The sequence below is a fragment of the Pelmatolapia mariae genome, linkage group LG15 (genome assembly GCF_036321145.2).
Source record: "Pelmatolapia mariae isolate MD_Pm_ZW linkage group LG15, Pm_UMD_F_2, whole genome shotgun sequence".
NCBI lineage: Eukaryota > Metazoa > Chordata > Actinopteri > Cichliformes > Cichlidae > Pelmatolapia > Pelmatolapia mariae.
Genome location: NC_086240.1, coordinates 15,003,744 through 15,025,678, shown reverse-complemented (window position 1 = coordinate 15,025,678; position 21,935 = coordinate 15,003,744). Strand labels below are relative to the sequence as shown.

Here is a 21,935-nt window from a genome sequence, read left to right as displayed (position 1 = left end):
ATAAGTACCAAATGTAAGTGGGGGTGATTTGAAATGTTTCATTTCCCATCTGTAGACAAGAGGATATAAACTTGACTCTGAATTGTTTCAACAGATTGGAACATGGGATCCTCCCAGCGGTTTAAATATGACAGAGACTCACAAAAGCAAGACGTCCAACATCACTGATTCTCTGGCTAACAAATCCCTGCGTGTATCCACCATACTGGTAGACACGGCCGAATGAAAACACAAACAGCAGACACTCACAGTCTCAACTGCACCTGAAAAATATATAATACAAAACTCACAGACTTCTGCAGTCCTACAGCAGTTTGTTTTCCCTGTACAGGAGGAGCCATATGTGATGTTTAAGAAGTCAGACAAGCCTCTATATGGGAACGATCGCTTTGAGGGCTACTGCATCGACCTGCTGAGGGAACTCTCCTCCATCCTAGGCTTCCGCTATGAGGTTCGATTAGTAGAAGATGGGAAGTACGGTGCTCTGGATGAGAGCACAGGCCAGTGGAACGGCATGGTGCGGGAGCTCATGGACCACGTGAGTTGGCACTCACCAGGGAGAAGACAACACTCAGTCATTAGAATAAAAACTATTATAATAATTAAAGCGAAACACTTTCTGCTTTCTATTAATCATATTTTATAATGGTCCACTAATTTTTCTTCATGTATTTTAATAAAGCTACTCCACATTGCAAGCTGATTCAAAACAATAAGAATTGAATCTCTAAATGCTCAAATGGGACCTTTTTAAAAAAAAATCTTCTCATTATTAAGTCATTTGTGTCTTCATCTGCTGGTACAGTGGGAATATTTTATTTCTAAAAGCCAAAATTTATTTTCCACTTAGGCACAGCAGTCTGCCATATTCCTTCTTGTCCTTCTTTGTCTGAATGAATAAATCTTTGAAATTCTTCAGTACTGATTTGAAATGGAAACAGGCTGAAATATTGCTACTGAACAAGCATATGTCTTTAATATGAGATTACAGTGTTAACAAAAAAGGACCTCTTACTGTGTCGAGTTTCTTTGTGGCATCTGAAACTTTGAGAGACCAAATTATGTAGTCTTTCAGTTTCAAATATAAGGGTAAAAAAAAAGGTTAACTCCTGGGTTTTGCTGGTGCTGCAGCCTCAAGATTGATTTATACTTTTGCATCAAATCTACGGCACAGCTTAAAATGCTTCTCCTCAGAAATGCAACTACGTGTTGCGTCGACACAGACCTCGACAACCGTGCTTGGTCTGCTTAGTGGAAAGACAGGATATTGATCAGATAAAGCCTCTGTGAAACAAAATGTAATAGGCTGTAAAAGCAAGTAACCTGCCAATGTAGCTATGTGCCGTTTTCTCGTTTTCGGAGTGCTGCCAATCCTTTTATAGACTCAGTTCGAATATCTTCTTTCCTTCCTGCCTTTCAGTAACTATCAATATTTATTAGCTCTAACTTAAACATACTTAGCTCTGTTTAAGCACACAAAGTAACTCAGCACAGTAAAAAGAAATGTCAGAGAAGCGAAGACGCACCAGCACATAAGTATGCTTCCAATGCTGTCTGCTCTTTGTGTAGGCTAGACAGTGGGAGTATAAAAAGATAAAGTTTTACTTGGCCTGATATGACCAGTAGCCTACAGTGGCTACCCTTAGGTCATATTCACAAGTTAGCAGCTACTGTTTGATGAATAAACTTCTGGGTCCAGTGATCAATGTTTCCTGGCTTCCACTGCAGCCAGCAAGAATTAGGAAAAGGGATAACCGATACCGAGGGAATGTGCATTTTAATGTATTTTTAAAATCCAGCAATAAACTATTACATTATCACCAGTGAGTTTAACATTGTATCAGGCAAGTCCTTTTGTTTGCCTTCATGCAGCCAAAGCATGCTGGCTGCAGCCAAAGCTGTGATTGGTCAGCACTAATCGAACTACAAATGAACTACAAATGGAAACCAGAAGCCTTTTAGTGCCAAAAATTGTGTCTCTCACTTATAGATTCTTTATATTCATATTCAAATATAAAGAATCTTACAGAGAAGCAATTTAGCAGTTGCAAGTCCATATTGCTGGACTTTAATTGACTTGCTTGATTTTTCATTGTTTATTACGGTTTATTTATTTATTGTGGCAGTTTGTATTATTTATTACAGTTCTGCTTCCACACTGTGTATTAGCATAGAAAGCTATCCGACAATTATGACATTTGGTGCTGTATAGGAAGCTTTTCTAAGCCTCAGATATATAGATGACTTCTTATGATGAAAAATTATAGCAAAAAGCCCTGAATTCTTTGCCCCTGCTAAGATTGGTTGCTTGCTAGTTTGCAAAAGCGACTGTAACTGCTTGAAACAGAATCTTCAAAAAATCTAGAAACTGTAAAAAAAAAAAAAATACATTTTTACATCAAGTTACAGCTTGGAGCAATTATGCAAAAATACTACAGAGCAAGTGCTGAACTGTGCAGAAGGCTAATTTTCTATTCTGAGGCAACTTGAGGTTGATTTGTTGAAAATTAATCTAATCCTAAGATCGTTGCCCCTTATAAAAAAGGATCAGACATATAACCTGTAATTTCCAGACCAACTCAGCCTCCCACCTAATAATCTAGTCGAAGTAATGATCCTAGCTACGTTTTTTCCCTCATGTCATGTCTCTGCCTCCTGTACATATTGAGCAGAGCAGCTGCTGACAGGAATCAGATCTTAATTGAATTGGCTGGGATTTTTTTTTTTTCTATTGGTGAACAAACACCCATCCCCCTACTTGATGTCGCCGCTGTTTTCTCATTGCAGAAAGCAGACCTTGCAGTTGCTCCTCTGGCCATCACTTACGTCAGAGAGAAGGTCATCGACTTCTCCAAGCCCTTCATGACGCTGGGGATAAGTATCCTGTACCGCAAGCCCAACGGCACCAATCCTGGGGTCTTCTCCTTCCTCAACCCCCTCTCGCCTGATATCTGGATGTATATTCTGCTGGCTTGCTTGGGTGTCAGTTGTGTGCTGTTTGTCATAGCCAGGTAACATGTCAACCCCCCTGTTTGCTTCCTTTGCTTGACTTCACTCTCCCCCTCCTGCTTGCCTCCTTTGACTAACATGCAGCAGTTGATGACTTCTGTGATATGAAGATGTGTGCTGAAACAAAAGGATATGAAATCTGCAGTAAATATATAAGAAAGGACCATGGCAGCATTTTTGCCAACAATAGAATGTTTTGGAAAAGTTCACATTTTACCAAAATATAATTGCAATAATGGATTTAAACATGGTCCACATCCTGCTATGGTCCTGATAAGTATAGAGCAATATTTCAGGCATATTTGCACAAGCATCAGCAACTGTAAAACCAGCAAACTGATATTTATTGTAAGAAATGTGCAGTAATCTAAGGTACACTGCTGATACTGTACAAGTACATTTCCTACAATATTTTAATCGACATATCCCCCGAAAAAAAAAACCCAGATGCATGACCAACGCATTATGATGTGTGTGTGTTAACCCATGGGCTTTTCTTCTTCTTCTTTGATCCTGAGAGGTTTTGGTTTAACACACATTTCATCAAATGTTACTGGCAAAATGATCACATGAGAGGAAAGCAGCAACTGTCACCTAAGTTAGTTCAGAATATGCAAATTAAACCCATAGTTATTTGCTCCCACATTTATCTATGGTAAGTAAAAAGCATGCAATCCTATTGATATTCTTCTGGTTGCGATAAAAATGACCTTGAGATCTGATATTTTTAATTTTGCTTCTATTAAATTATAATGCATATATCTGCATCATGCCATTTTTGCACACAATAGCAATACAGAGTCCTTTGCATCACTCTATGTGACAAAAATATCCGGCAAAGTTTAAATCTTAAGCACGGTGTTCTCTACAGCTTGCTGATCTGGTTCCCTCATAATTACAGTATTGATTGCGCGGCCACCGGATGATTGGCCGATCCTCCAAATGCAGAGTATATTATTTTCTTTCTCAAATATAGCAGGAATTGTGAGCTTATGAAGTCCAAGTTTGCACAATAAAACACTAAACAGTACATCTTTAAACTGCATCCCACACGTTAACACACTTTTTTTTTCCTAAATAAGCTATCGTATTTCAGGCTCCAGAGAAATACATTTCACTCAGTGCATCCTCCCAGCTCTGTTTGCGGTTGAATTGATTTCTCCCTTTATTAACAAAACAAATGGTATTATTTCAGCTCGCAAAACCCTTTTCCATGGTAGAAAATGTCCACTTGCAAACAAGAATAGATTATATAAATTGTATTAGAACATGTTTACATGAATTGCAGGCTCTTGTAATTTTACATTCCAACTTCCAGATGTCTGTGATTTTTTAAGACACCAAACACAACCTCTTCACTTGGCCTGAGACAAGAAAGGCAACAGATCTATAAAGCCGGGCAAAGTAATTGAATTGAACAGACAGCTAATGGAGGGCGCGTGTTTTGTGTTATTGTGGCCGGGGACAAGCGAAGGGGAAGAGGGACAGGAGTAGGGGAACGGAGAGGGAGAGAGAGGGAAAGAGTCTTTTTAGAATTCCGTGTGCAATTCGACATGTCCCCTGTGCTGGATGTGAGGAGGTGACCTTACGTCCTGTTCCACATCCTCTTCCTCCTGCTGATCGGTGTGCAGAACACGGCCTGCAGGAATACGGGCCAGCTGCAGACAAAGGTCATACAGAGGAGCCATCAAACCTGGTACATACAGAATACACATGTAGACACTGGGAGAAACAAACACTGTCCAATCAAATCTGCACCAGCAACCTACATACATCTGTTGTGCTCTACGAGCAGCTGCGGGCTGCAGCAATTATGTGCATTGTCAGTGTACAAAAACATAACGAAATAATCAGAAAACATGTTTGACTTTGAGATGCAATCGGTGCAGCCAATGCAAATACCCAGTTGCTACCACATGAAAAACTCACCCACACAGATGTAAAGGCATATTTATGCTCCAGACGCTTGATGCACACAGGCATAAGTGCATGCGACCACATAAAAACATGTGAGTGCGCTCACTGCATTCTGAACAGCTCTGCAAGGCCATTGTGTTGTTTCAGTTGCCTGTGATACCAAGGAGACAGAGCTCGTTGACATTCCAATAAATCAGGCATCCTGATGGTGTTGACATGAAGAATTATAGTGTGCCATCACAGCCATGTCCACACAGATGATTTTCACTGAACAGAAAATAGCTGTAAAGGAAGGGCATTGTGACAAAAATGTTGCCATGTTCCCAGTGCTTGTAAAATAAGAACAGTAATTAGCGTGCTCCAAATGGCACTCATATGTACAGACGGAAAGCAAATTGTAGGAAAACCAAAGTCTTTGGCTGTTACAGTGGGATATTTTTTTGGCACAGTTTGGGTCCCCTAAGAGCATATGGTCACTTTAAATCTATACAAATCTGTTCTGACACATATACGATATATGCTATATAAACACATTTATTCCCTTTCTGTGTCTAAGAGGCACAGCTGACAAATGGCATCACATGTTCACACAGTATAAAACCTTAAGACTCTGCCTACAGGCTTATTAGCATGCAGTATATCGGGGAAAGGCTTCTCAACACCATTACCTGTCAGGCCCCTCAACTCTGCATAAGCAATGTTCCCTCTATCAGCCACTTCAGCACAAACTCAATCAGTTCCTGATGCTTAACACTAACCCAATCACCTTGTGCTAATGCCATGCCACTTTTGCTTAGGATAATAAATGAGAAATGTCCACAAGTGACCCGAAGACACTGACAATCAGCCAAGGCGGGCAGCGTGTTCAGCAGGAGGAGGTTCATGGGGGAAGCAAAACAATCTGGAAAAAAAAAGAAGAAGCGTGGGTTGCCGGGAAGAGAATGGTATAGGAGGATGTGAGGGGGATGTTATGTGGGGGATTGCAAGAAAAAGGGAAAAGGAGAAGAACAGAGATTGCTTTTGGGAAACCAGAAGAAAAAAAGGAGAGCACAAGTCCCACGTTGGGGTGTTAAAATAAAATGGTATCCGCAGAGTAACGATAATTGTAGCTGCTGGGGGAAACACTTAAAGGCTCCTGACTAAGTGAATTGAAATGAGCTCCAAAGATCATTACACACAGGGACATTATCACCAGTGACAGCGTTATTCCAGTCTATTGATCCATTCTTACAATAAACTGATACCACTTGAATATGCCAATAAGTCTCGGCAAAATCTCAGCAAAAGCTGAAACGATTTGCTTTCGTCTCCGCAGAAGCGCTGATCCACAAAAAAGGTTTTCTACACATTCACACTCTCTTTCTTCCTGCTGATAATGTTTTGAAATTCATGTCTTATCAGCCATTTAATCTGTACCACTGAAAACACTGTTCTGTCCTTTTGTGCTGACATGTGTGTCTTTCTGCTCTTTCCTTTATAGGTTTAGTCCTTATGAGTGGTACAACCCGCATCCATGCAACCCTGACTCAGATGTAGTGGAAAACAATTTTACGCTGCTCAATAGTTTCTGGTTTGGAGTTGGGGCGCTCATGCAGCAAGGTAGTTGCCTCAGCCTGTGGCTACAGTTGCTTTGTGGAGCTGGAGCTCTCTACACCCCACTGTCCCTAAGGGTTGGGGTTTTTTTTTTTAACTAAGCCAGAGGCAATAGAGAGAGACCTCTAAAAGACCACACAGAAATTAGAATAAATGTGCATATATTTTAAAATAAATGTAACAGACTTAGGCTCATGGGAGCATGGGCTAAACCCGAATATGTAAACTAGGAACATGTTTCTAAAAACAACAGTTTTACAGCCTTTAGTCCACTTGAGTTAAATTAATTTTGAGAGTGATTCTTGTATAAAATGCATAAAGTGATTCTGTTTGCGAACAGACGTGTTGTTGAGCTCATTAGCTGAAAAATAATTAAAAATAACATTCGCTTAAAACTATGCATTCTGTAAATATGCTGTTTGTTACTGTAGCAATGCCACTAATATCCGAGTGTCCTCTTCTCTTGCCTCTGGCCTATCAGCACCTAGAGATCAGTGGGGTGTGGAGTCAGGATGTGAGGTTACCTTGGGTACATGACTCTCTGGCCTAACCAGCCTGTTACCTCTCCACACAGTACTGCACCATCGATGTTGATGTGTTTAATTTGATATATGAGATTTATGCAAACACCTTGTTCTCTTTGAATGGCACTTTCCGGTAACTCTTGCATTATTTAAAGCACTCCCTTGTGACTGAGACGAGATAATTTCACTTGTTTGAGATCCAACAATCTGCTTGTTTTGAGAGCTCTCTCGAGTGATTTAATCTTGATGCGAGTGGCACATCTGCCTGCGCTGAGAACTTGATGAGTTCTCGAAACAAGCCTGTTTCTAAAGGCGTTAGTCCTCTCTGGTTTTTGCATGTTAAAAATAAACGTAATGAGAAGATTGGAATGATAATGACTTGTTGAAATGAATGCATCTTGCTGTTTAACTTTCATTCTTGCCGCCTCCTTCACCCCAGGGTCAGAGCTCATGCCCAAGGCCCTGTCGACTCGAATAGTGGGAGGCATCTGGTGGTTCTTCACCCTCATCATCATTTCCTCCTATACAGCCAATTTGGCTGCTTTTCTCACTGTGGAGAGGATGGAATCGCCCATAGATTCAGCCGATGACCTGGCCAAACAAACTAAAATCCCATATGGGGTAGTGGAGGATGGTGCCACAATGACATTCTTCAAGGTAGCTGGATCTACGACGATGTTTGCGCAGTGGCTCTGTGAATAATGTTATTTTCTCACAGATCAAAGTTATAATCCTTTTAAGATTTCTCTCCTGGTTGATTTTCCAACACCTGTGTTTGCTGTGCAAATAGCAAACACTCCATGTGCAGTTAATTTGTCAGAAAAATGCAGAAGAGCAACTGGTGTTGAAAGTGCAGCCAAATTTTCTTTTAAAAAATAGTCAAAGTACTCCAGTGAATATTGCACCTGCAAACATCATGCATGGGTTGCAACTGCAGAAAACAGTAGAGTTTATTATCTTCCTAAGAAGTAGTGCCACATTTATAACTGATTTGTTGGTAAAAATGCAGGAAAATCACTTTCCTAGCCATGCAGTTTGTCGTTGCAAACATTTGTGAAAGAATGGTCCGTTCTAAGAGGTCACTGAATTCGACTGTGGTAGTGTAATAGGATGTCACCTTTAGAAGCCTTTGTGAAATTTCTTTTCTCCTAGACATTCAGCATTCAACTGTAAGTGGCATTATTGCAAAGTGGAAGCACTTTGGAACCACAGCAACTCAGCCACAAAGTGTTAGACCACATAAAGTTACAGCTCGCAGAGTGCTAAGACGCATAGTGCTTAAAAGTTGCCAACACCCTGCTGACTCAGTAATGGCAGAGCTCCATACCTCCTGTGGCAATAACATCAGTGCAAAAGCTGTGTACTGGGAGCTTCTTGACATGGGTTTCCAAGGCTGAGCCATTGCAGTAGGTAACGTGTAGTTGGCCCAGTCCTTGTGCCCATGTCGTACATATATCTGTTTTAAATTATAAATGCAACATTCATCAAAAAGATGTGACTGTTTCACAGCAAAAAACATACAGTAATTCCCTGGTTGAAAGCGCCTGATGCAGCAGCATTAGGAAGTGTCTGGTAACAATAAATTAAACATAAACCAGATTATATGAATTGCCTCCAGTGAATCATTTGTGCAAAGCTAGGCAATTTCAATTTAGCATGAAGAGCCTCCACCATTAAAAAAAACACTCTGAAAGGTACTTATATAATGTGAGAATGAAAAATACAAGCTATAAAAAACAGAGCTTGATTTATAACAAAAGAAAAGTTGTATTTATGGCTCATCTAAATCGCCAGGATTAAAACTTTGAGTTCTTTTCATCATAGAAATATTAATATCATCATTTCATCATATTGTTTTTCAGACATTAAAATGGAACTATGATGCTTTTCCTGAGTTTCTGTGACAGTGTTGGATGATCATTGTAACATGGCCAAAATTGTACACAAACAGCTAAAAAGCTCAAGGTTCATGCTTTGCTACAGACAGGGTTTTTTTTATCTTGGACATGCGTAATGTCTCAGAGAAGAGATACCCTTGATGGTCATTTCAGGCACCCGGCTTCGAGCACAGCAGCCTCATCAATTTGCAGTCTTCTGTTTGTGACGGGAAGCCAATAAAAACCTTAAACAGAAGGTGGCTGTAAAGGGGGAGGACCGTAAGAACTTAGCAGCTCCTCAAAGCCTCAGAAGAAAATAAATAGGGTTTATTTTTGAACTGTGAGTCATGAAAGCTATTGTAGTCTAGGAATAAGAAAAAAATGTGCAGCTGAAAATGAACATAATAGGTCCCAAACACTGTGCAAATGATGATATGATATTTTCTCCTAATACTTCTTGGAGTCTCATTCAGATCCTACTCTCTGGTTACTTGCAGAAGACAAAAATCTCTACCTATGACAAGATGTGGGAGTTTATGAACAGCAGGAGGCAATCTGTGATGGTAAAGAACGTGGAGGAAGGCATCCAGCGTGTCCTTACTTCAGATTATGCCTTCCTCATGGAGTCCACTACCATTGAGTTTGTCACCCAGCGCAACTGCAACCTCACACAGATTGGAGGCCTCATAGATTCGAGAGCCTACGGCGTGGGAACACCTATGGGTAAACGACCTCTGCATGCCTCTGTGTTATAAGCCACTCGGATTAAGTCTGCAGATACCGCAGATACTGTGTGACGCATTAAGGTGTGTTGTGGGAATGATGGAAAGCTTTGAAAAGGGAAAGGTTGATCTTTATCAGTGAGGTCACGGGTATAATGGTTAGACACAGTGAGGTGTAAAAGGTGTAGCTTAATGAAAAGTGAAATGCCTAGAAGGTTGAGTTTATGGATGAGGTTAAAATGACTCACTGCTTCGGCAAGATCTTTCTATTCATGGTGATTTTCTCACAAGATTGTTTCAGAGGCAGGAATCGTGTATCAAACTCTCTTCACAAATACTTTTAATGGTCTGTTTTCATTTTATTTTATGTTCACGTAAGGCAACACTGTGAGTGTCAGTTCAGTGCAATTCCCTTTGACTTACTTGACACCGGCATTAATTTCGGCACTAAACCACAACTAAAAAGCACTTCAGAGAGTATAAAACAAACTCTAGGAGCTTGTTTTCAGAAGCCGCTTTGACCCAGCTCCCATCAAAAATTTTGTATTTTGACATTTTATACCATCATTATCCAGGAATGAGGCAGATGAGCTAAAAGTATCATAAAAACAAGTACAATCATAAGAGGTTTGGTGCATTAAAAGCATTGTTTGTCAGGGTTAATCAATGCACAGCTCACAGCTCTAGCGTTCCCAAGGACCCTGACTGAAAGCTGTTGATGGTTCCCATTCAAGTGTCACAGAGGTTAGAGTGGTCCTGACGAGGCCACAGAGAACACTGCTACCAGCTGTAATGGTCACATCTATCATGAATGATATGAAGGCCATCAAAATACGGAGGATTAATTTTGGCCATCCGCATCTGGACCGGGCTGCCGCTGATGAGTATGGGGCGGTTATGAATCTGCAGGGATGCCGTGATTGCCGTGGCTATAACAAAGCTGAGGGGCTGCTGTGAAATATAGGCCCACTGTGGCTCCCTAAGTGCTGAAGTACTTAGACTGATGTCCTTGAAATGGACACATAGAGACTGGAGCATGGATCACTTCTTTTTTATTTTTTATTCACGCAGTATATACTTTATATTTTATATATCATATATATATATATCTATATATATATATAGATATATATATATCTATATATCTATATAGATATATAGATATATAGATATATATATATATAATAGGGACACATCACTTTAATTCAGCAATAAATGGTTCTGCATTTATATAGAGATAAATATTCACTCTGAAGAATATTACTTCCCACTTTCTTCTTTCTGTCTAATCCTTATATTATTTGCTCAGTATTAAAGAAATAAAGCCGATTATGGCCTGCAAAAAGATCTTGAGATCGGAATCTTGATTACTTTATTAGTTCAGAAGTAATTTTGGCAGAATATAAAAATTTGTAATTTTTTTTTAATTATTTTTGATGGTGGCCCTCTCCTTGTGTCCTTTTTCAAAACCATGTGAGCTCTTCAGCTATCACGTTAGCCACCAGCTCATACCTTTTGGCCTCCTGAACAATGTTTAGCAGCTTATTCCCTATAGGGCTTTTACAGCAATAAAGCAGAGCAAGACATAATAACATTTTAACCTTTTAGTGCTTGATGGTTTCCCAAATCACAAATGCTTCATCCACTGCTATCGACTTAAACTGTGATCGCATTAATACTTGAGGCCAGACAGTGTAGGAGTGATGGATGATCTCTGGTGTTGAACATCTGTCAGGTAGTTGTGTATGCACAGTGTGTCAAGCACGGCGCTTTTCCCATTCGCCCAGGCCCCGCTCTCCATATCCTCCTCTCTAAGGACCCATCCTATTAGCATTTATCCAAGGCCTGTTTTGTTAAGCCATCATTAATCATTTGAAATATGAGAGGAGCCTGAATCAGGGGACCCAGATACTAGAGAGATCTCTGATTTTTCAAATGAAGCAGGCATATGTTTCCCACATACATAGTCAATTGCATCTAAGGGGCTGTGCTTTACGCGCTTTGCATATCGACTGTATGAAATGCACGAAATATACCGTGTGTTGCAAGTCTGCTCTGGTTTATCATGTCAGTGTACTCATAAGCTCAGCACGGGGAGAAAAACACAAGGTTACAAAATAAGAGAAGAAAAAAAACAGATGCTGCTCCAAAGTCAGTGGCATTGTGTAATTTTCAGTTTTCTAGTAATGTCTCTTTTGTTAGTCTAAACACAGAGATTTGGAGATGAAAGGATGATGGATGGCATTAGATTAATGATAGATGAGACAGAGGAAGACTCAACTAACGGGGCTGACAGGCAAAACTGTATGAGATCAACAAACAGCATGATGGTACTTGTTACCTGGAGCCTGACTCAGTTCATTTCCTTTGGAGTTCTGGCACGAAATGTTCTCTTCCTTTTTAAAACAATTTCTATTATCTTTGAATTATTATTTTATTTTTTTATTTTTTTTAACATTTCTTTTGTTTCATTTAAGTCACTCTTAATTTGCACACGAGCCAAATGCCTGAAATGAATATGTGCACCCAGGCTTCATTATGCATGAGTCCCATAATCGCATAAATACACTAACAAGCTCTTAAAGCAGTGAAAACATGAAACATGAACGCTCACAGTAAGAATTAATCTTTCTTGGCCCGGTTGAAGCAAAGTGTGTGTGCGCTGCTCCTGGATCAACCCAGCCGTGTGTTGTGTCGCACACGCTGTGGATGGGAGAGGAACATGACCCCACTCGGCTACTCTGCAACGATTATTCCCGCTTTGATCAGGCCAGCGCCCGCTGCGCCTTAATGCCTCGTCGCTAATTCTGGCGCCTTCCCACTTTCTGTGGATTTGAGTTTGCTCAACATGCATCAAAAAACAGCAATGCAAAAACCCTATCATCAATGCACACGTATAATCCCAAACACATATGCATCCATATAATGTACCCCTCACTGGGCTCCTCTGTTCATAGGGACTATTTCTGTCATATGAAAGCATGTGCAAACAGCAGCTAAATTGTGAGAATCGACAGCAGCTCTGCTCCCCCAAGCCAAGTTATTGTTGCCAACTCCCTGTGCATTATAATAAACACACTGCAGAGAGGAGTGAGAATTTTGGAATAGCTCTGTGAATATGGGGGATTAGTGGGATTTGAAGAAGGACTTACAAAAAAACTCTCTCTAAGCGGCTAACAATAACATGACAGGTTATATGATCACATGCAAGCCTGAATGTGTTTCTTACACCCACTAACACAACAATGACGATACTAGGCACATGAGTATTATCTGTGTTTCCCAGTTTCACGATACGCTTTTTGTATTCGCAGGATCTCCATACAGAGACAAGATCACGATAGCTATTCTGCAGCTGCAAGAGGAAGGCAAGCTGCACATGATGAAGGAGAAGTGGTGGAGAGGCAATGGGTGTCCCGAGGAGGAGAGCAAAGAGGCCAGCGCTCTGGGAGTACAGAACATCGGTGGGATCTTCATCGTGCTGGCTGCGGGACTTGTGCTGTCAGTGTTTGTGGCTGTGGGGGAGGTCCTTTACAAGTCTAAGCAGAACGCCCAGCTGGAAAAGGTACAGGCGCTATTAGAGAAGAGATTTTAGGCTTCTGCTGTAGCGTGTTTGTGTCAAGGTATGGCTGTGTGGCAGGCAGGATGGGGATCTAAATGAAGGACTCAGGGAGTCATAAGTGATCTCAAAACACAGTCTTAATGCTGGTAATTCACAAAGAAAGAGAAGAAGATCCAAATCTCATGGAACACAGAGCCAAGGAAATGCACAAGCATGAGGGGTGACGTAAAAATGAACAGAGGGAGGCTCAGACAATATCAACATACACCAGAAGAATAGAAATGGGGAACGGGTGGAAACAGAGCTGAGGACAACTAACATGACTAACACTTAAAAGGAAGTAAAACTGAAAAATAGAGCACATGAGACAAAAGATTACTGTATTAAAAACAGGAGGTAACACATGCAGAAACACAAGTGAGGCAGGAATACACAGGAACTCACAGAATTAAATACGACCCAAATAATAACCATGAACAGAAGTAGATAGGAAACTAAAACCTGAGAATCTAAATATAAAGAAAAAATGAAGAAAAATACAAAACCAAAACTCAAAAGCGGTCCAACTCTCTTACTCTGCCATTTTAGAAATCAAACTGTAAAAACAAGACACTAAACCCAAGAGACATCAAATGAAAGTGAAATGAAAATTTGTCTTATAGCCCTAAAGTGCATTTTTACAGACCAAGCTTGTTTTTATTTTAACAATTGGCTACTTAAATTGCTCTCACTCTTCATAATGGGTATAGACCTGTGGTGTGGAGACAGAAATCCCCCAGTGCTTTAACCTGTGTGAGTTTTTAGCAGTCAATATTTGCTAAACCAAGCAGGCATTTTACGAAACTAGCTTCTGTCTATGCATGGATAATTTTCTTGCTGATTTTAAATGGGGAAAAATGTTTTACCTGTTTGTTTGGGTTTTTTGTTTTGTTTTGTTTTTTAGTCATATATTATATTGAATCATCATTTCAATAAATTAACAATTACAGCAGCTCCTTCATCACAAATACCAGCATAATAGTATTATACAAATAGTCACACAAGATGACATCTATTTTATTTCACCATGTATACATAGAGTGCAATGTATCCACAGCTTCTTTATCCCCCCGGTTACGTTTCTGAATATTTTTCAGGCTGTTCTGTTTGAGCTCTATTTTCGTACTGAGCGCACATGATTCATCACACAGTGTGGAGTATGTATTTTAGTGCACTTTAACTCGTGCAGTGATGTTTCCCGATAATTGTGAGAGTCCTTTTGATAGCGTCTGTTAATTATTTACCTCTACAGAATTAGCACAGCGCAGCAGCGTGTTACTTTATTGCAACAGTAATTAGTTTCTTGCTTTTTTTAAGGGCTGCAAAAGTTTCACAGCACATCTTAGCTATCATTAATCAAGAGCTGCAAGACTGGGTCACAATATTCAGATAATTTGCAAATGCCAGAGTCTCTAGGCTGACAAGGTGCTAGTAATTTGCATGCTGACAGCAAGCCTCTCCTTTTTTACTCCCTGCCAGAGTCCTCCACCCTAACATCACGAGCTTTTTCTCTCTCTTTTTTTAAACCCTCCTTCTCATTGTTTTTCAAAATTTATTTTCTGTTATCCTTCTTGCCTGTCTGCTTTTGTAATCAGTCTTCCTTCAGACTCTAGAAAATATTTCATTCATATGGCAGACAAATATATGTAAAAAAAAAAATGTTGCAAAAAAAAAGCACACCCTAAGCCACCTACAGATATCCATCTCGCACACCTACACACATACACAAACAGAAAAATAATAGCTTCATACTTTAATGCTCCCCCTCCTCTTTTTATCTTCTCCCCTCCTACACTCTTTGAATTTGAATTACATTTTGCATAATCAGAAAAGGAATGTATGGGAATTTGACTTGGCAAAGTTGGTGCCCGGGCATATTGACATTTTATAGGATTTTACACCACATACATAATGCAGGGACAACAGAAGCTCACATTACACAAGTTGCATAAGACTGTGATGTTTTAAAGTGGGTAGCAGTATATTTGGATTTAATCTGCCGAAGTGGATGCTTTGTCCTTTATGCTGTCTCTTTAGGTTTTTCACTTTCATGCCAAATTACAAGTGTTTAATGTTTCTCCCAGAATCCCGTTCTTGGCAGGGTGCAAATGGCTGTGAAACGCTATTTAGACGTTTGTGTGACAGTGACGATTTAAAGGGGGAATCTAGGACATATCAAACCCTTTAAATGATGGCTTGTTTTCCCAAAATATTCTGTCGAAAAAGCAAATGAATAGATGCTTCATGTTCTGTAGCTGTTGCGCACTTACACGATATAAACTGACTCAATGGTTTATTTTATCGCATGTACACATAAAATAAAACTGAACATGTTGACCTTTGTTTTCCCAGAATAGTACCACGAGATCCTTTTTTATTATTTATTTATATCCTTACAAATTATGTTACAGTACTGTGCAAAAGTCACGAGTCCCCCCTTATTTTATATAGTTTGCTTCTAAGAAGCTAGACTTTCATGTGGCTTCCAAGTAATCTTGAACAATAGCACTCTGGGCTTTCTGAAGGTCTTTCAAAGTTTTTCTTTTGACAGTGGTTGCTTTTTCACTTAACACTCACTTATGAATCATACAAGCAGAAAAGAGGCACCTAACCAGTGTTGTGTCTACATATAACAGATAACTTAGCAAAGAAGCAAATTTAAATTGCATCTTTAGGCACTTTGGCATTTCTATAGTTGAATTTATGAAAAATACAAAACGTAACACAGTCTGACAGGCATAAAATAGTATTTTTGCACCAACGAGGTTATTCCCAAAGAACTGTTAGCTGAAAACTTGGCATATCAAAGGAAGGTCCAAAGGAAACAGGACAAAATCCACACCACTACCTAAGAGATGTATGTGGTACTGAATCCTCATCAGAAATGGTCACAGTAAATGGGCAGCTGTCAAGAAGCCATTCTTAAAGAAGAGAAACAAGGGGAAAAGGTTGAGGTTTGCCAAATTACACACGAATGCGACTGAAAATCAGTGACAACAGGTCTTACAGAGTGATGAATACAAATTTGAAATTTTTGGTTCAGACATCAGTAGGTACAGAGAGAACAATAACAGTCTACACGGTGAAAAAGAATGTCCTTCAAGAGGCTATACATGAAGACTGCATAAAGAAATTACAAAACAGCTTGCCTAAGAGAGTTCAGGCTGTGTGAAGAATAACGGTGATCATACCAAATATTGACTTTCACATGTTTCAATAAATCACCGCACCTATTTCCCATTTTCGTAGCAAACTTTGAAGAAATGAGGGGCAGCTTGAGACTTTTGCGCAGTACTGTACATACATATGCTTGTCATGAAACCAACATAAAGCCAATAAATACAAAAGAAGGAGTAGAAACAGTTCAGTTTGGCTCATTTTTTCAAGCTTAAAATAATGTAGAGAAGCCCAGCAATTCCCCTTTGAGTGTGTATGGTGACAGTGGGAAGGAAAAAAAGAGAAAAGATGAACACTGAGAAACAACCAATAATAACAATTGCTGCTTGGTGGGTTTAGTAACCCCAGATCCAAAATCTGAATGCCAGAGGCAGATGGTGAAGGATACAGAGACAGAGAGGAGAGCGGGGAAACTACCAGGGCAAAAAGACACACAGTTGATCACACGCAGTTGTCATCTATATGCATGGGGAGTTAAAGTCAAAGGAGGAGTTCAGTAGATGATGGAAGAGCAGCCTGGGGTCTGCAGCAGCATAACTAAGCGAGGGTCACCTGACCCAACCCCACCTATAAGCTTTATCAAGGAGGACCTGTTTTTTTTAATCGTGTAAAAAGGCTGTGTGACTTTGAACTCAAACTGGAAGCTGGTTTTACATCTGAAGGTCAGACCTCCTGCTGTACTTTTGGAACCACAAGTAAGAAAAAGGCAGAAAAGGAAACATATTGTACAGCATATAAAAATGTATTTTCATGTTACACAACATATTAAGGTGAGAGGATGCGCATGGTAAAGCAGTGAAATTGAATTTATGTAGAAATCGACTGATTCTGGTAGAATTAAAGTCACTAAATTTAGAATATCCCAATGATGGTGCCACCTGGTGGTGAAAAAAGGACACTGTGGCAATTACCCAAGAATACTGAAATGTAATGGACAGGTCCATTACAAAAACATGAGTGGAAAATAAAAAACAACAACAATACCTTGGAGATACTCAGAAAGGACCTCATGTTACCATTAAGAAGAAACTGGTTAAAAGAGAATATGCGGCACAAAGACCATCACCAGCCCTCCCTCATTAAACAACCCTGTAGGTCATTTGTGCAAGCTGTTAAAATGACCTGCAGCTGCACTTTAAAGTTAACTAACCTCTGTCGCCCATGTAAATAAATGCATGTAAAATGTGCACTGGTGTCATCAGCGTTTTGCCACACCAGGCTCAAGTCTCCTGGCTAAAAGCCAGCGGTTTCATTGTGCCAAAACCACTCTGCCCGCCTCCTAATGCAAATACTTTTCCCTCTCTTTTAGACAGTAAAAACAAATGGTCCACTATGACTGTATATCTCAAGAATGTGTTGAACTTTTTTTTTTCCCTTCTTCTTTTCTATTTCCTTCTTGCAGCGATCGTTCTGCAGTGCCATGATGGACGAGCTGCGCGTGTCTCTAAAGTGCCAACGCCGTCTCAAACAAAAGCCTCAGCCACCTGTCATCGTTAAGACAGAGGAGGTTATTAACATGCACACGTTTAACGACAGGAGACTCCCAGGAAAGGAAACCATGGCATGAACACTGAATACACCTGGACTACACCCCTCAGTAAAAACCACGAGTGGGGAGACAGGGTTGAATTAATGCTGGCTTAGTTACAGACTGAGTTTAGCAGGGGGGGGGGGAAACAAAAATAAAAAAAATACAAAGAAACAAACAGGATTCCTTTCGAACCCACTTGCTTATGTAGACAGATGTTTCCTGTGGAAATATAGATACCTGAGCAGTGTCACCTCACTGTGACATTCACTTTTTGAAGGGAGATGTAATCGAAGGACTCACGGGTTTGGTTGGTAATATATGTAAAATGACAGAAAAGCCGAGCAATTTTGTGACACAACATTTGACTAGTCCACAGTAGAAGTGGACTTAAACATACGCATACACACACAAAAAAACTAATGAAAAAAAATGTATGCACACACACACTGACACACACACTCTCTCATCTGACACACTTGACAACTGTGCAGAAGGGAAAACTATTGTGACACTTACACCAGATGTAGTTTTTCTGTTGATGTCAATACCCTTTCGTCTTACCTCCATGTGTGTGTGACCCAATCGGTCCCCTCTCCTCGGTGGCTTGAGTTTCTCTCAGATAATTTGAACAAACACTAATCTTACACCAACAAAGGGAACAGTAGTCAGTGCCAAATGGTTTGTTATGAACTGATGTATAAAAGTGATATTTAGTTTTGAGAACCATCTATGCCGACTTTGTCAAATATCCATCATTTTCTTCTATAATGCCTTTCTCGTGCCAAAGTTCTGCCATTGTAAAGAACTTTCTGCCATGCCTATTATTATGTTCAAAGCCTCTACAAGAAATGTATACTGTCAGAGTCCTTATCCATGTCGGTCCTTGCGCACAGTCTGCAGTTTTCACTCTGTATCAGTTGTTGTTTAAAATGCAGGATTTCTACAAAAATGTTTGTTTTTGTACAAGAACAAAAAGTTTTGTAGTACTTTGTATCATGGTAGCCCCTTCTGTGGACAAAATATGTAGCAGATACCAACTCAGCCCTCAAACTCTGACAACTGGCGGCTATGGGGCTTCAAACTCTGCTGTGTAGGGTTCATCATTCTCATCTTTCAGAGATTCAGTCTTTTGTCTTGCCAGTCTCACGGGGCCAGCTGTATATACTATCTGGAGACGATGTAGTGGATTTTGGCAGGTAAGAAACAATAAAACCAGAAAATGCAACCGTTCTGCTGTCAGTGAGAGTTGGGTAGTCACCATGATGAGTCACCATGAAAGACGTAGTAAAACATGCAAATGCTCTACGTCTAGAAGGTGTTCATAACTGTGGTTATGTAGCACCAATATACAGCAAAATTGTTATTTTATGAGTTGTTTTATTTTTGTTTGTTTTGTTTTTCTTTTACCAGAATCAAGTCCTAAAAGTATTATTTCAAAACTAGGGGAAATATTTACAGCCAAAAGTAACACAGATATTGATCTTGAAGAGCCAAAGGAAAAAATACCCTGCAGTAATTTCTTTAACATAAACAAACAAGCTTGATATTGATCTCTTGGATGTGTACACTAACCGAGGCATTTTACAGTTGAAAATTCCACTTTTCTTTGCTGTCTGGTAGACGTGCAATATAATGTGGAATGACTGCTTCTAAATTACCTCACACTGACTATAGCTTTTTTTTCCCACCCTGCAAATCCTTGCAGCTTATCAGTATGGATCCATACTGGTAAATCTGCTACAAGCCTGACTGAGTTGGCCTGATTGATTGATTGATTGATTGCTCTATAAATAATCTGACACTGCGTGAATGACATCATTCTCAGTCTCAGTATGGCCATGTTTCCAATTCGTTCCAAGGGTTTGTTAATATTTCGTGTTGGTATCAGTAAGTTTGATTTATTAATGCACATTCCTGCACCAGAAGGTGAAAAAAATATTGAAATGAGTCAATTTGCATTTTGAAACTGGTTGAAATAATCTCACGGCACTGTTGGATATTTTTCAGTGCTTTCAGAAAATATTACTTTTAGGACTCACTAACAGACAAAAATGACCTCAGTCAAAGGGGAACCTCACTGATGGGCAGCTTTTGAATGTATAAAACTGTGCATTTGCAGTAATTCTGATGTTGGCGTAATTAGAGCTTTGAGACACTCGTGTGCTACATAGTAAATCTCTCACCTCTGCTCAAATGCCAGGTGTTGCTTCACTCACGGTGCCTAAAAGGGACTTGATCAACCTTGGGGCGCAATTTTCGAGGATAACTCGTGGGCCGAGCGAATCATTTATCCACTAATTGTCTCCAGATGCGTGTTCTCTTCGCCAAGCGACACATCACATTTGGCCCCACAACACTTCTGTGTCTGTTAACTCTGTTCCGTGTTGTGAAATGACAAGCATATCTGATAGGTTACTCCACCAGTGCCCCTGTCTTCCTACACTATTCGGTTAATCATCTGATCTGATATTCCAGGGATGATTTCAAAGACAAAAAAAAAAATGAAAAAAATCAAATACGCCCACACACCTGTGTTGTACACGAGTGGCTCCCCTATATTTAATGACTTCTTTAAAACAACCGCATCTACGCTTTTATGAAAAATGACAGGGAAGACATGCTCCTTTAACTTGTCAGCTATCTACCAGTGTGGCTTGTCATTTTTTTTTTTTCTACACACGGCTAAATCTAGCAGTGTGAGCTCAAGTGGTTGAATAGTTTGGGAACATTGCTGTGGGAAACTGATGTGTGCTCGTGGAATTTGACATCCATGCAAGGTTTTACAAATAATGTCATTAAAAATGGTCATAATTGTAGATTTGCGTCTTAGCTTTACTCCAGACTTTGCGGTTCTTTTGCACACAAATGAGGAAGCAACAGGATATGCTAAGTGAACCAGATGCCATCTAGCACAGTGTGTATCTAGCCATGCCTTGTATTGTTATAAAACATCTGAATCTAAAATACGAAAAGCGTTGATTTATGTAATCAAATCAAATCAAAGCAAGGACTGTAGGAAGGTTTAACCAATTATTTTTCCAGCTTGCTCACCAGCTATTACTCCATCCGCCTGTCTGTTTACAATTTTCTCTGACTACTAGTTTCTAAAATATCTCCAGCTTATGAGGAGGCTGCACAGTCTAACAAAATAGCCCAGGAATGTTCCACTGCACACACTCTGGTTTTTCATTGTTTATTGTTATTTCCTTCCCACAGGCAGCAGTGGACAGTGAGGCCGCTCTGGATTTCAGACAAGGGTTTTTTTGGGGGGGCGGGGGGGTAATGATGAAAACTGTTTCTGCAGCCTGAGCTCTACCATAACAACATAAATGGCCACCCTGTCTGCCCTCCAGATTGACAGGGAAGGTCAGAGCATGCATCAATGCGTTCAGCACGAACCATTTAGTCTGTCACACTTATTCCATCATATTAAGTCCTCTTCCTCCTTTTCCTAAGTGCTCATTGGAAAGGTATCCTTGAATAACATCTTGTTCATTAGCCAATTAATGGCCAAGATTGCATTGTGAACAGAAAATTGCTTTCTGAATGTGACTTTGGTTTGTCGTGCAGATATTATGAGCTAACAGAGCCTGCCAAGGAAGGTTTTTTAAGGTAGGGAATATTTTTCACCTCGTTTCCAAGTGATTCTTAATAATTCAGGATCCCAGATTAGGAATCATTAAAAATCTACATTGATTTTTTTTTTTTTTTTTTAAACAACTAGCAGCACATGTACATGTAAAGTTATTACATATGGTGGGCGTGGGGCAACAAGAAGTTCGGAATATGCCCTCTGTCAGAGAGATAATTAAATAGATTGTTTACACTGAGCATGGGTGCATTAGGCAACTGTGTGCAATGGTACGAGCCAAAAATAGCATTGCATCATGTTAAAATGAGATTTTTCTAAAGAAGTTTTCACTAGGGTAATGCAGTAGTAATGCATTCATAGTTTTATTAGCTAATTAGAGAGTGGCTCCAGGG

The 21,935-nt window shown here is 39.9% G+C and overlaps 1 protein-coding gene across 2 annotated transcripts in view; it reads left to right on the top strand.

The window, feature by feature from the left end:
- Window positions 1–20,753, top strand: part of LOC134642648 (glutamate receptor ionotropic, kainate 2-like) — a 64,498-nt gene extending 43,745 nt beyond the window's left edge. For both annotated transcript variants that reach the window (XM_063494539.1, XM_063494538.1), the window contains exons 9-16: window positions 95–208; window positions 332–538; window positions 2,788–3,011; window positions 6,407–6,525; window positions 7,483–7,700; window positions 9,418–9,643; window positions 12,957–13,207; window positions 17,823–20,753. In XM_063494539.1, coding sequence (XP_063350609.1) covers window positions 95–208; window positions 332–538; window positions 2,788–3,011; window positions 6,407–6,525; window positions 7,483–7,700; window positions 9,418–9,643; window positions 12,957–13,207; window positions 17,823–17,987 — 1,524 coding nt within the window. In that variant the 3' untranslated portion in view covers window positions 17,988–20,753. The remainder of the gene's footprint in view (window positions 1–94; window positions 209–331; window positions 539–2,787; window positions 3,012–6,406; window positions 6,526–7,482; window positions 7,701–9,417; window positions 9,644–12,956; window positions 13,208–17,822) is intronic.
- The last annotated feature ends 1,182 nt before the right edge of the window (window positions 20,754–21,935 follow it).